This window comes from Xyrauchen texanus, chromosome 15, assembly GCF_025860055.1.
Source record: "Xyrauchen texanus isolate HMW12.3.18 chromosome 15, RBS_HiC_50CHRs, whole genome shotgun sequence".
NCBI classification, from domain to species: Eukaryota; Metazoa; Chordata; class Actinopteri; order Cypriniformes; family Catostomidae; genus Xyrauchen; species Xyrauchen texanus.
The window spans coordinates 3,630,045-3,642,097 of record NC_068290.1 but is presented as its reverse complement, the minus strand read 5'-3'; the positions used below and the strand labels follow the sequence as shown (position 1 = coordinate 3,642,097).

At 38.7% G+C, this 12,053-nt stretch overlaps 2 protein-coding genes across 4 annotated transcripts in view; one reads left to right on the top strand and one right to left on the bottom strand.

Annotated features, from left to right (window-relative positions):
- LOC127655440 (free fatty acid receptor 3-like) overlaps positions 1–12,053 on the bottom strand; it is a 526,022-nt gene that overhangs the window by 28,573 nt on the left and 485,396 nt on the right. The window contains exon 3 of one of the 2 annotated variants that reach the window (XR_007972044.1): positions 11,634–11,705. The exons of the other annotated variant lie outside the window; for it this stretch is intronic. The gene's annotated coding sequence lies outside the window, so the exon portion shown is untranslated. Of the gene's footprint in view, positions 1–11,633; positions 11,706–12,053 lie in introns of those variants that run through there. 2 annotated transcript variants of the gene reach the window in all.
- etfb (electron transfer flavoprotein subunit beta) lies at positions 903–11,367 on the top strand. Of its 2 annotated transcripts, none has more exons than XM_052143270.1 (7): positions 903–932; positions 3,428–3,586; positions 6,154–6,312; positions 6,431–6,493; positions 7,634–7,792; positions 7,951–8,163; positions 10,832–11,367. In XM_052143270.1, the coding sequence occupies exons 2-6, from the start codon at positions 3,482–3,484 to the stop codon at positions 8,119–8,121; spliced, it is 657 nt and encodes a 218-aa protein (XP_051999230.1). In that variant the 5' UTR covers positions 903–932; positions 3,428–3,481; the 3' UTR covers positions 8,122–8,163; positions 10,832–11,367. The 2 variants fall into 2 exon arrangements, with proteins under 2 accessions (XP_051999230.1, XP_051999229.1); XM_052143269.1 differs by lacking the exon at positions 903–932 and adding an exon at positions 2,227–2,322.

Genomic DNA, 12,053 nt, shown 5'->3' with positions numbered 1-12,053 from the left:
GAATAATTTACAGATTTTGCTGTTTCGGAAGGAAATTGATTTAATTTAATTCACCAAATTGGCATTCAACTGATCACAGAAGTACAGTCAGGACATTACTGATGTAAATAAACAGCATCATCACTATTTGAAAAAAGTCATTTTTGATCAAATCTAGACAGCAGCCATCACTCCAACACCTTATCCTTGAGTAATCATGCTAAACTGCTAATTTGGTACAAGAAAATCACTTTAATGATTTTGAAAAACAAAAAGAAAAGGTTCGAGTGGGCAAAGAAACACAGACATTGGACAACAGATAATGGGAAAAGAGTGTTATGGATGTCCACTCCTTTTATAAGCATGGAAAATGTGATTTAGGATTTGGATGCGCACTCCGTTAAATGTAAGATAAAATAAGTTTCATTAATCATTTTCATCTGCCAACACAAAAATCATGGCTAGTATTAACAGTGATTGTATTAGTGGTCCTGGCAGCCACCCATGCATCATACAAATAATACATATTAAATACAATACATTATACAGATGTATTTACTACTTATTCTGATACAGGTAATACAGATTATTCCATCACTGTCATAATTTACATATAGAATGGCATCCTAGTATGCCATATCAAAACTTAATAACAGCCGTTTTCGATTGAACAATATTATTTAAGCTACTGATTTCAAAATAAATGCATATACATAATTTGTGATAGTAGTCTGTTAAAAAAAAAAAAAACGTTAATATCCACAAACAGCACTTTTTGAGCAGTTTCATCACAATTTGAGCAAAGCACCCATAGAAACCAGCTCTTTTCTGGGGTACCAAAAGAACCCGGAAGTGACGGGGCGGAGCGTTTGTTTGTAAACAGTAACTTCATCTGTCCACCCTTTTCCTGAATGTGGAAGTGTTCCACGATTCGACTGTTTTAAATTTCCGGCGTAAGTTTACACTCGCATTTGCGTATAGTCTTTGTGTAATGCGGTTTGTGTAATGTTTGAGATATTACATTTAAAAAATGTATGTAAAAAAAACATGACGATACTTCACAAAGTCGAGTTTACCTTTTTTTATAGACAGTGTGTGTGATATTAAACTATGGTCAGAGGATAGTTACGTTGATATCATTCATTATTCTGAGTTGTTAATACAGCCAACAAAGGCACAAATTGCGTCTGAAATTCATTTTTACTCCAGAAACACTTAATTGGTTGTTGTTCTCCTCTTGACCGCTCGTTTTGGCAGTTTTTACTTGACGTCTCGTGACCAGCCGTAGAAAACAGGCAATTAGAATCATCATGGCGCCGCCAAGTGGTTGATCTTGAAAACTGTGGACAGGGTGATTCCTGCTATGCAGTCCCCATCAATAAAGGTGCAGTAAGCGATTTATTTTTAATGGAATGGTATGCAAAAAAATAAAAAATAAATCCCACTCCCTGAAAGATATTAATGAAATAAGTGTCGGCGGTGGCAGGTCGAGAACTGCTTGTGGTGGTGGCATGGAAAGATTTTACCCCTACTGGAAAACCGTCTATCCACATAAACATTAGATAATGTTCTGTTGAAGTTCTCTTTAGGTTGCCCCATAAAAACCTCATAGCAACTTTCTGGGAAGGTTGGCCTTTGGTTATACAAATAAAATAAAAATATAACCAATAGAAAACGTTTTAACTTTATTTTAAGGTTGTCAAACAAAAACCTCCCTTCAACATTCTGGGAACGTTAGTATATGGTTTTAAAAAACATAACTTAAAAAGAACGTTCCAAGAACGTTGGGAATTGGTTCCCCAAAAAACTAAAAGGAACTTTGGTTTTATTTACATAGACGATGTTAGTTAGCATTGGGAGCACTAACAGACATTTTTATCGAGAGCTCCGAAACAGTAATAATTTTTGCAATGCAAATGTTCAGTTCGTGGTTTCTGAAAGCGTTTTTCTTCAGTCACTTTTTATAATAATGTAATTTAATAGTAGTATGCTCTAAACCGCTGCGTTTAGTCACAACAAACACACGGCCTTTACCTACTAATAAAAGGAGCGACTTTTACCATCCGTTCAGTCCGATCGCAGTTGTATGAGCACCCGGAGTAAACGATTGGTCAAGGCCCGGCGTTTGATTGACAGCTCACTGATCTGGACGATTCTATTGGCCCAGGGAATGGGCGTAGTTTGTAAACCCCGCCCCATATGGTGTCGCACCAATACCACTCCGGCTCTGTTCTTCTGCTGAAAACCTTTCGTTCCGGTGGTTCTCCAGCAGAAAGCTGAGCGTTCACGATGAGCTCTCGTGTTCTGGTCGGAGTTAAACGGGTTATTGACTATGCTGTCAAGGTACACATGAGTTTGTCTTTTATTAACGTCTTGCAAATGTTTTTTTTAAATTTTTTAAATTTTTTTATTTAATAATATGCAGTTGCATTGAACTAATCATAACATGGCCAGCATTGTTATATAACTAGAGTAAACACGTGAACTGAACTTTTAGATCAAGGTCAGTGTTATATATAAATCTTGTTGATTTATATAATCAAAGTCATCTATAAATAGATCAAATATTTTGCATTAATGATTTCAAGATCAATAATGAGATCTGTCCTCACTCTCAAGACTGCAAAAATCACATGAACTCACCTGTCCAGGTGTAATTATCTAAAAGAAATATGAATGCATGTGTTCAGATATGAGGATGTGATCTGGAGGCAAAACTCTGGCTAGTTTGATATATTTGGTCTTTTACTATTCTGTATTATGTGAATGCATAATAATAGTAGAATTAGCATAATGTTGTTTTAAAATAGGTTTAGATGGAGTCCTAATGCTGAGCATTTCAAAGTCCCTAAAATATTTCACATCAGTTATCCAAGAATCAAGCAACCAGAGGTCAAGGAGTGAGTTGTTGTTATGTGGCTCACTGATTGAGCGATTATGAGGTCATATTGATCTGACTGGTTATCAAAACACTGTTATCATTATAATGGTCTTAACAGCTCATCCAAACAGTCTGTGCCATTCAACTCAGTTTAAACAGACGGTGCGCTGATTATTGTCACAGTTTACAGGCTTCTGTTTGTTAGTACATTTTGGAGGCTCGGATGTGATCCATTAGCTCTTATATCTTCACATGGTGTCGTCGCTGGGGTCACAGACTGATCACTTTGTGTTGTCTGTATGCTTTGGACTATGACACAGCCTGGTATCTGAATCTGTCTGTGTCCTCCATCCCACCTTTGGTATGCATACAGGTTAATGGAGGTTTGACATGTAACATCCGACTAAGAGAGAAATCGTTTGTCTCTAAAGTAATACAGTGACCTTTAAAGACATACAGTAGCAAGCTATAATCATTTAAGAACAAATAATGGTTTTATTCTTACGTTTTTATGTTGAACTCAGATAATCATTAAAGTAATGGTGAAAGTAATGATGCCCATCTCAGATCCGAGTAAAGCCGGATCACACAGGAGTGGTCACAGATGGCGTCAAGCATTCGATGAACCCCTTCTGTGAGATTGCAGTGGAGGAGGCCGTCAAACTCAAGGAGAAGAAGCTTGTGATGGAGGTTGTGGCTGTGAGCTGTGGTCCTCAACAGGTACAGGTAAGAAACAGTTGTGCAACTGGTATTCAAAGGATGCATTTCACTCAGACATTTCACTCCTCCCATTGCTTTTTTCTGTTTATAAAACCGCAGCAACAGCAATATAATTAAAGGGAATAACATTTAATAAATCGGATTCAAACGAGGCTGATCCAATCAAAATTTAAAGTAGAAACTCAGAACCATTTATTTTATAATTTTTATATGATTGCAAGATGCCACTTGATATACGGCCCTCGTGACATTGAACCTTTTCGTTTTAATGTTTTAAATCCACAACATGGTACCAGTTCAGCTCTGTTGTTGAATTAATTGCTTAACTTGTTTTTTAGGTGTATGTTTTAGATAATAGAGGTAGACCGATATATCGGTTTTACCAATTAATCTGCACCAATAGTTGCTTTTTTGAAACTGTCGGTTATCTGCAAAACATCGATGTTAGTTGCAGACAGGCTTTTGGATTTGCTGTATCTAAATCTTTCATCATTGACAATGTTAATCCATATTTTTATCCTCACTTCAGTGAATATTTTGATGAGATAATCATGTGTTCTAAATTGAAGCGAGGGCATGCAAAAAAATATATATTGTGAATTTGTGGTTGTATGGAAATATGCCTCATTTAGCAAATACATCATGTCTCCAACTTCATATCTTGTGAATAATAATAAGATATTTATTATTTTATTATATAAATATTTATATATATATATAATATAAGCCTAATCTGGTGACATATATATATATATATATATATATATGTATATATATATATATATATATATATATATATATTAGGCTATAAATAAGGCTTAATTAGGTAAATACTTAAATATAGAGTATTGTAAAGGAGCCAAGTCTCCATTTCAATATAAGAGTCCCCAGTGTGTTTCGGGCTTGTTTATGATTAAAAGTCCATCAAATAAACTGCATCTAGATCTTGTAGCCTCTGTGTTTGTACACTTAATAATAAGGAAAGACTACACATTTTTCCACCACCTAATGCCGAGATTTTAAGCACAATTTTGCTCGCCGACAGTTTTGTGGCGATCACCGACAAAAGCACGAAATTGTAGGCAAATCAGAGCTTGCTCCCATAAGCAACGATCGCAATGTATGAACTATCAAAGACACAATCTGAGAGAATCACCAACGTGTCGCCGATCTCAGCGAGATATCTAGAATGTTAAATATATGGACCTGTCTGCGACTCCAAATCGTGCAATGTGAAATGTGTTTTGACTGAATACAACTGCAGAGTTGATCTACAGCCAATGAGAGAGCAAGAAACGGTGCACAGGAAGTTTCAGTGGGAGTCCTGATGACCCTGCAACAGACTGCGGTATCGAGAAAGTCACATTGGACCGAAGAAAAGGAGGAAAAATGTGTGGATCATTGGCAGGAGCACCAGATTTGATGTTTTATCTGAACTGTCCCATAACCGGCTGGAGAAAGAGAAGAGTTGGAGAGAAATTGCCAATTCTCTTGGACAGTCAGGTCAGCAAATAGGTCGATTTTTCAGTAGGAGCTACTTTTTCATATTGTAACCAATAAAATATATGGTTAAAAACATACACATCATATTCTGAAAAGCATAACATATGATCATGCATTTGTTTTCGTATCTCGTATCACTTCTCACATGTACTCTGTTGTGAAATGTAATTTGGAGTCCAGGCAGAGTCGTTGGCGATTCGTCAATAGTGAAATGTTTTGTAATGTGTTCACCCCTGTTGCCGATTCCTCGTGTAATTTGAAAATGCTACGACTTCAGTGACAAGACAGACAGTTATCTTATCAGCAAAATCCACTATCGGTCGACCTTTAGTAGATTGATCTGTGATCATTAATACTGTTCAGTTTTCACTCGTCATTTACTAGTAAACAGGATTTTAAATTAAATTAACTTCTAAGGTCCTATGATTTCCGTGATGCAGTAAACACTAACGAGATAGATAAAAGTCAGTCATAAATTGAATTTAGAGTGAAAATGTAGAATTTCATGGAATTTGAAAATTTTGGGATGAAATTAATGACAATTTGAGAGTTAATAAAATACGAATATGCCAACTATGATTATTAAACTGCAAAATAATGCGATTTAATAAAATATATAATATATAGTCTACATGTGCTGCACACCTCTGAATCAATAAGTCTTCTTCACTCAGTTTCCGCCAAAATAAAAGCTAGATTCAGATGGATGCGTGAAACTAAAGACATTATGACATAAATATATTACTACTGTAATATGATATTCAACATAGTAGTAGTAATAATAATAATAATAATACTAGCAACAATTTAAAATTAAATATGTATTTTAAATATAAAAAATTAGTATTTATAATAACAACAACAACAATAATAATAATTTAATTATTATATTTTATTTGAATTAAAGTTTTATGAATTAATTTCATTATACGCCATTTTGATGATAAAATGTAATTAAAATATAAAACATGGAACCCAGAAAAATTAAAACCGAAACCACAGAATCTGGGAATTTTTTACGGAATTTTATAAAAAGTAAATGCAGCATTGTAGAAATGTGTGTATTGTAGGAGACGATCCGGACGGCTCTGGCCATGGGAGCAGACCGCGGCATACACGTGGAAGTGACCGGAAAAGACTACGAGACGCTTGGTCCCCTGCAGATCTCCAAGATTCTGGCTGCCCTGGCCAAGAAAGAGGAAGCAGATCTGATCATGCTGGGTAAACAGGTAGCCGAAAGTCAAGCTGAAATATTTTCAAATACATTTTTATATAAAGTCAAATAAATATTCGTCAAAGGTTCTTTCAGTGAAATAAATACTTGTCATGGTAATGTTGCTCATGCAGGCCATAGATGATGACTGCAATCAAACTGGGCAGATGACAGCAGCTCTGTTGGACTGGCCACAGGTCAGTTATCTGGATTTTGATTGACTTAAACCCAGTCCACGTAAATATCATATTATTGTAATATAGTATTGTGTGGCAGGGCGGAGGGCGGGGCCGGGTCGTGATCATACACACCCGGTCCCGTATTAGGCTAATCAAGCCTCTGAGGTATAAAGGTCGACTGCAGAGTATCGTGCGGGAGAGAGAGATCGTTAGCGGACATGTCCGTCATGTGTGTGTTTGTGTCTTCTTTTAAGTTTATCATTAAACTATTATTTATATTATCAAGCCGGTTCTCGCCTCCTCCTTTCCATTGATCCCTTTACACTGGTGCCGAAACCCGGGAATCAAGATTTTCCAAGTTATGGAAGGAAATCGCCCCATAGAGTCCTCCCAGCTGGCGGAGGTCCTCCAGTCCCTCGCTGCGTTGCATCAGAGCCACCAACAGTCCCTGCTTGAGCTCCGGCAGGACCAAGATCGTCGGTTCTTCGAGATCATGCGGGCTCAAGCAGAGGACCGGCATGCGATCCGGAGTCTCATCAGCCAGGAGGCCGCTCCAGCCACAGCCGCGACCCCGGACCCCCGCGCCTCTCTGCCCCCGCCTGCGTTACAGAAGATGGGGGCGGCGGACGATCCAGAGGCCTTTCTCGACCTCTTTGAACGCACCGCTGAAATTTGGGGCTGGCCACATGACCAATGGGCAGCTCGCCTTGTCCCTCTATTGTCCGGGGAAGCCCAGCTCGCGGCTCAACAACTGCTGGCAACAAACCTCCTGGCCTATGCAGACTTGAAAAGAAGACACAAACACACACATGACGGACATGTCCGCTAACGATCTCTCTCTCCCGCATGATACTCTGCGGTCGACCTTTATACCTTAGAGGCTTGATTAGCCTAATACGGGACCGGGTGTGTATGATCACGACCCGGCCCCGCCCTCCGCCCTGCCACATATTGATTTATAATTATTAATGTTGTTGTTTTACAGAAATTAGTTGAAACAAAATTCAATTTCCAATGAGCTGGTCAAATCTTTTGAGCCCAATTACGCTTTGCTATGCCTGTTCTGTCACACTTTTTTGTTTTCTGGAGTGATTTAAGGGTATTCGCTGCCCCCAAATTAAAATCTAGATTGATTAATAATCATTCATTTGTTTTTAGGGAACATTTGCATCTGAGGTGGCCATAGAGGGAGACAAGCTGAAGGTGGTGAGAGAAGTTGATGGTGGACTGGAGACCATAAAGATCAAAATGCCAGCTGTGGTGACCGCTGACCTTCGTCTAAACACGCCCAGATACGCCACATTGCCTAATATAATGGTACAGTGACATCGCGCTATGATATATTTACATAAGGATTACTTTTACATGCTGGAGGAGTGCAAAAGTGACCAAATAAAGGGTTTGTATGTAGCTCCTTATTTGTAACACACTGTCAGGGAAACAACTATGATGTCACTCTTTTTGTGCTTCTATAGAAAGCTAAGAAGAAGAAAATTGCAAACGTGAAGCCTGGAGACCTGGGAGTCGATATGGCGTCCCGGTTGGAGGTGCTTCGTGTGGATGAACCTCCTCAGAGACAAGCTGGAGTTAAAGTGGAGACAGTGGATGGTCTGGTGGGCAAACTGAAAGAGGCAGGAAGAGTATAGAGGAAGTAGATGCTGGAGGGGCGCTACAGACTAACAGTGAAGGTAAGAAGATTAGTATGAAAGGAATAGTTCACTTATGGTGTGTCGTGATCCTACACACTTGGTCCCGTATTAGGCTAATCAAGCCTCCGTAAATGATCTCTCTCCCGCACGTTCCACTGCAGTCGACCTTTATCCCTCACGGAGGCTTGATTAGCCTAATACGGACCGGGTGTGTAGGATCACGACCCGGCCCCACCCTCCTCCCTGCCACACTCGCGTTCGCACAAGTTACGGGAACCCACGAGTATTCCCCCTTCTCTTCCGGAAAAGGAAAGGAGGAGCGACTTCTACGACTTGTTTCATAGTAAAGTACAACCAATCTGGATCAAGTAGACGCGCATATTTTCAGAACTTACCAGGTATTCCAAATTCCTCGCTTACTTTCCTCCAAGCGATGTCTTTTTTCGTGCGGTCTCTGTACATGTATGACGTTGTGTCATACAATTCCGGGTGCCCACACACCGCTACAACAATTTTTTCATCCATTTTTCCCAATTTATTCTGCTACTACGTCAGTACGTCAGTGACATCTGGACAATCTCAATGCTGATAGGCTTTTTCGACAACGTGTCATGTGAATTTACGACAACGTGTCACGCGAATGTAGCGATTTCATGTGTTCGAGTCGCACCATTCACTTCGTTTGCGCCGCCCGCCACAAATTCCCATCTATTCGCATCTAGTCGCATCTTTGCATTGACTTTATATGTAATTGCACCGTGCGAAATGCTCGCTTTACGTTGTATGTGAACGCACCATTACAATGTCATTATTTCACAATTTTGGTCTGTTCATAAGAACGAGATATTGAAGCCGAACGCAGACCCACAACGAGTATATGAGCACAGCAAAGCAATATTTATCATTGTAACGAAGTTCAATGGAAAGGAGGAGGTGACATGGCTTAAAAATATAAATAATAGTTTAATAACAAACTTAAACTAAAAGACAAACACAAACACATGCCGGGCAGCTGCCCCATATCAATATCTCCTGGGAACAGCTGCCTCTGGTCGCCTTTATCCCTCTCCAGGGCTTGATTAGCCTGATTAGGGGGCGGGTGTGCAGCATCATGACACGGCCCTGCCCACCTCCCTGCCACAATCATATTAACATGTGAATGTGATGTTTACATAAAACTCTTAAAGGGACAGCAGCAAAAAAAAAACAGCATTGACAGAGAGAGGTTGGAAAATAATGAAAAATTAAATAATGGTACTAACCTAGAGAACCTCAAGGAAAATAATGTAATGTAAATGGGTCGTTGAGAAATAAGGTTTTCCAAGATGATTAAAATTAGAAATCTTTTAAAAGACGTGTGTCGTGATATATCGAATCATGATATCGGGATGTATCGCGATATATCGCATCATGAAATCGGGATGTATCGCGATATATCGAATCATGATATCGGGATGTATCGCGATATATCAAATCATGATATCGGGATGTATCGCGATATATCGCATCATGAAATCGGGATGTATCGCGATATATCGAATCATGATATCGGGATGTATCGCGATATATCGAATCATGATATCGGGATGTATCGCGATATATCGAATCATGATATCGGGATGTATCGCGATGCATCGAATCATGATATCGGGATGTATCGCGATGCATCGAATCATGATGTTGGGATGTATCGCGATGCATCGAATCATGATGTAGTGATGTATCGCGATATATCGAATCATGATGTTGTGATGTATCGCGATATATCGAACCATGATGTTGTGATGTATCGCGATATATCGAATCATGATGTTGGGATGTATCGCGATGCATCGAATCATGATGTTGGGATGTATCGCGATGCATCGAATCATGATGTTGGGATGTATCGCGATGCATCGAATCATGATATTGGGATGTATCGCGATGCATCGAATCATGATGTTGGGATGTATCGCGATGCATCGAATCATGATGTTGGGATGTATCGCGATGCATCGAATCATGATGTTGTGATGTATCGCAATATATCGAATCATGATATTGGGATGTATCGTGATGCATCGAATCATGATGTTGGGATGTATCGCGATATATCGAATCATGATATTGGGATGTATCGTGATGCATCGAATCATGATGTTGTGATGTATCGCAATATATCGAATCATGATATTGGGATGTATCGTGATGCATCGAATCATGATGTTGGGATGTATCGCGATGCATCGAATCATGATATTGGGATGTATCACGATGCATCGAATCATGATGTTGGGATGTATCGCGATGCATCGAATCATGATATTGGGATGTATTGCGATATATCGAACCATGATGTTGTGATGTATTGCGATATATCGAATCATGATGTTGTGATGTATCGCGATATATCGAATCATGATATTGGGATGTATCACGATGCATCGACTCATGATATTGGGATGTATCGCAATGCATTGAATCATGATGTCGATACCCAGCCCTATTCCTAATGTATTTTTGTAATGCTTAATTGATCTGGTCAAAAAATTTGCATCACGCTATTGACAAATGTAATGAAATATAATAGCATTTCTTTGTCATTATGTTTTGCACTATGTTCTGAAAATATGTCTGCATTATTAACAGCCTTTAGTCTTTATGATTGCTTTTTAATACTCACTGTATGAATACTAGCTTTGTCATTTTTCTCCAACATCTACAGGTTTTTAATCATTGGTCATGGAACAAAACATTGAACAAACTTTGAGGCCAGTAAAGTCAAGTCGTCACAAAATCCTGACTAGACCCATGTAGTTCTTGCTCCCATGTGTTTTGAGTACATTATGTTTGTACTGATGCTGAGAGACACTGTACTTTTATAACCTCATCTGTCCCAGTATGGCTTTACCAGGTTTTCTGTGTATTTTACAGTCTACAGAGTCATGTAGGGAAAAAACTCAGTGCATTAACAAAGACGCTGTTTATTAAGCCATTATATAATTATATGTTCACTCAAGACATTTGGACCTCACTTGACCTGGATGGACCTTATATGAGCTTGCTGTCATTGGTTGTGTAATGAAATCAGTTATCAGAGCACTTTGAGTAAGCACACGGTGTAGTGGCTCTCTTTCAGGTTATATTGTTTAAAATAAAGCGTCATGTTTGACCGGACTGTCTCTCAGCATGATCAAATACACTTTGCGCTTCTGAAAGAGTTGTGATTGTACAGTATCATTCGATGACAATAAAAAGGTCTTTTTCATATCATTATTTCTTGTGAGTCTCATTAATTTAGCTGTTAGCTAACCTTAAAGGGATTGTTAGCCATGAATTTTTTTGAATACTTGTTTACAGTATATATTTAAAACAATACATAAGGTAATAAAAGTATAAATACTCATTTATGTGACGTTAAAAAATAAATGTATTTCTATGTACACTTTCTTTTTACATTAATTTGCATTTGGCAGATGTGTTTATCCAAAGCGACTTACAGTGCAATTATTACAGGGACAATCCCTCCGGAGCAACCTGGAGTTAAGTGCCTTGCTCAAGGACACAATGGTGGTGGCTGTGGGGATCGAACCAGCAACCTTCTGATTAACAGTTATGTGCTTTAGCCCACTACGCTACCACCACTCCATTCACATGCAAATATATGTATACATTGTCAGATTTGGTCCTCCATACACATAACGTCCTATGGTGACACTGAAATAGGTGTCTTGAGAAGGTGTCTCTGTGACAGCACTGAACTTTGTAAACAAAAGAAACACAGATAGAAGATCGGGTGGAAGAGGCGGTAGGAGTGATTGGGTAACTTGCTTGAAAACAGGACATTATTATTTTTGCAATGTCTAAAAAAAAATGAATGTGGATAAATACTCAGGGTTGTGAGGGTTACTTTTGAAATGTATTCCACTACAGATCACAGAATACAT

What these genes read in the sequence shown, in the direction of transcription:
- etfb (XM_052143269.1), top strand. Translation starts at nt 2,269, where the DNA reads ATGAGCTCTCGTGTTCTGGTCGGAGTTAAACGGGTTATTGACTATGCT. An exon ending in TTATTGACTATGCTGTCAAG is followed by an intron (nt 2,323 to 3,427) that starts GTACACATGAGT and finishes TGCCCATCTCAG; the next exon opens with ATCCGAGTAAAGCCGGATCA. An exon ending in TGATCATGCTGGGTAAACAG is followed by an intron (nt 6,313 to 6,430) that starts GTAGCCGAAAGT and finishes TTGCTCATGCAG; the next exon opens with GCCATAGATGATGACTGCAA.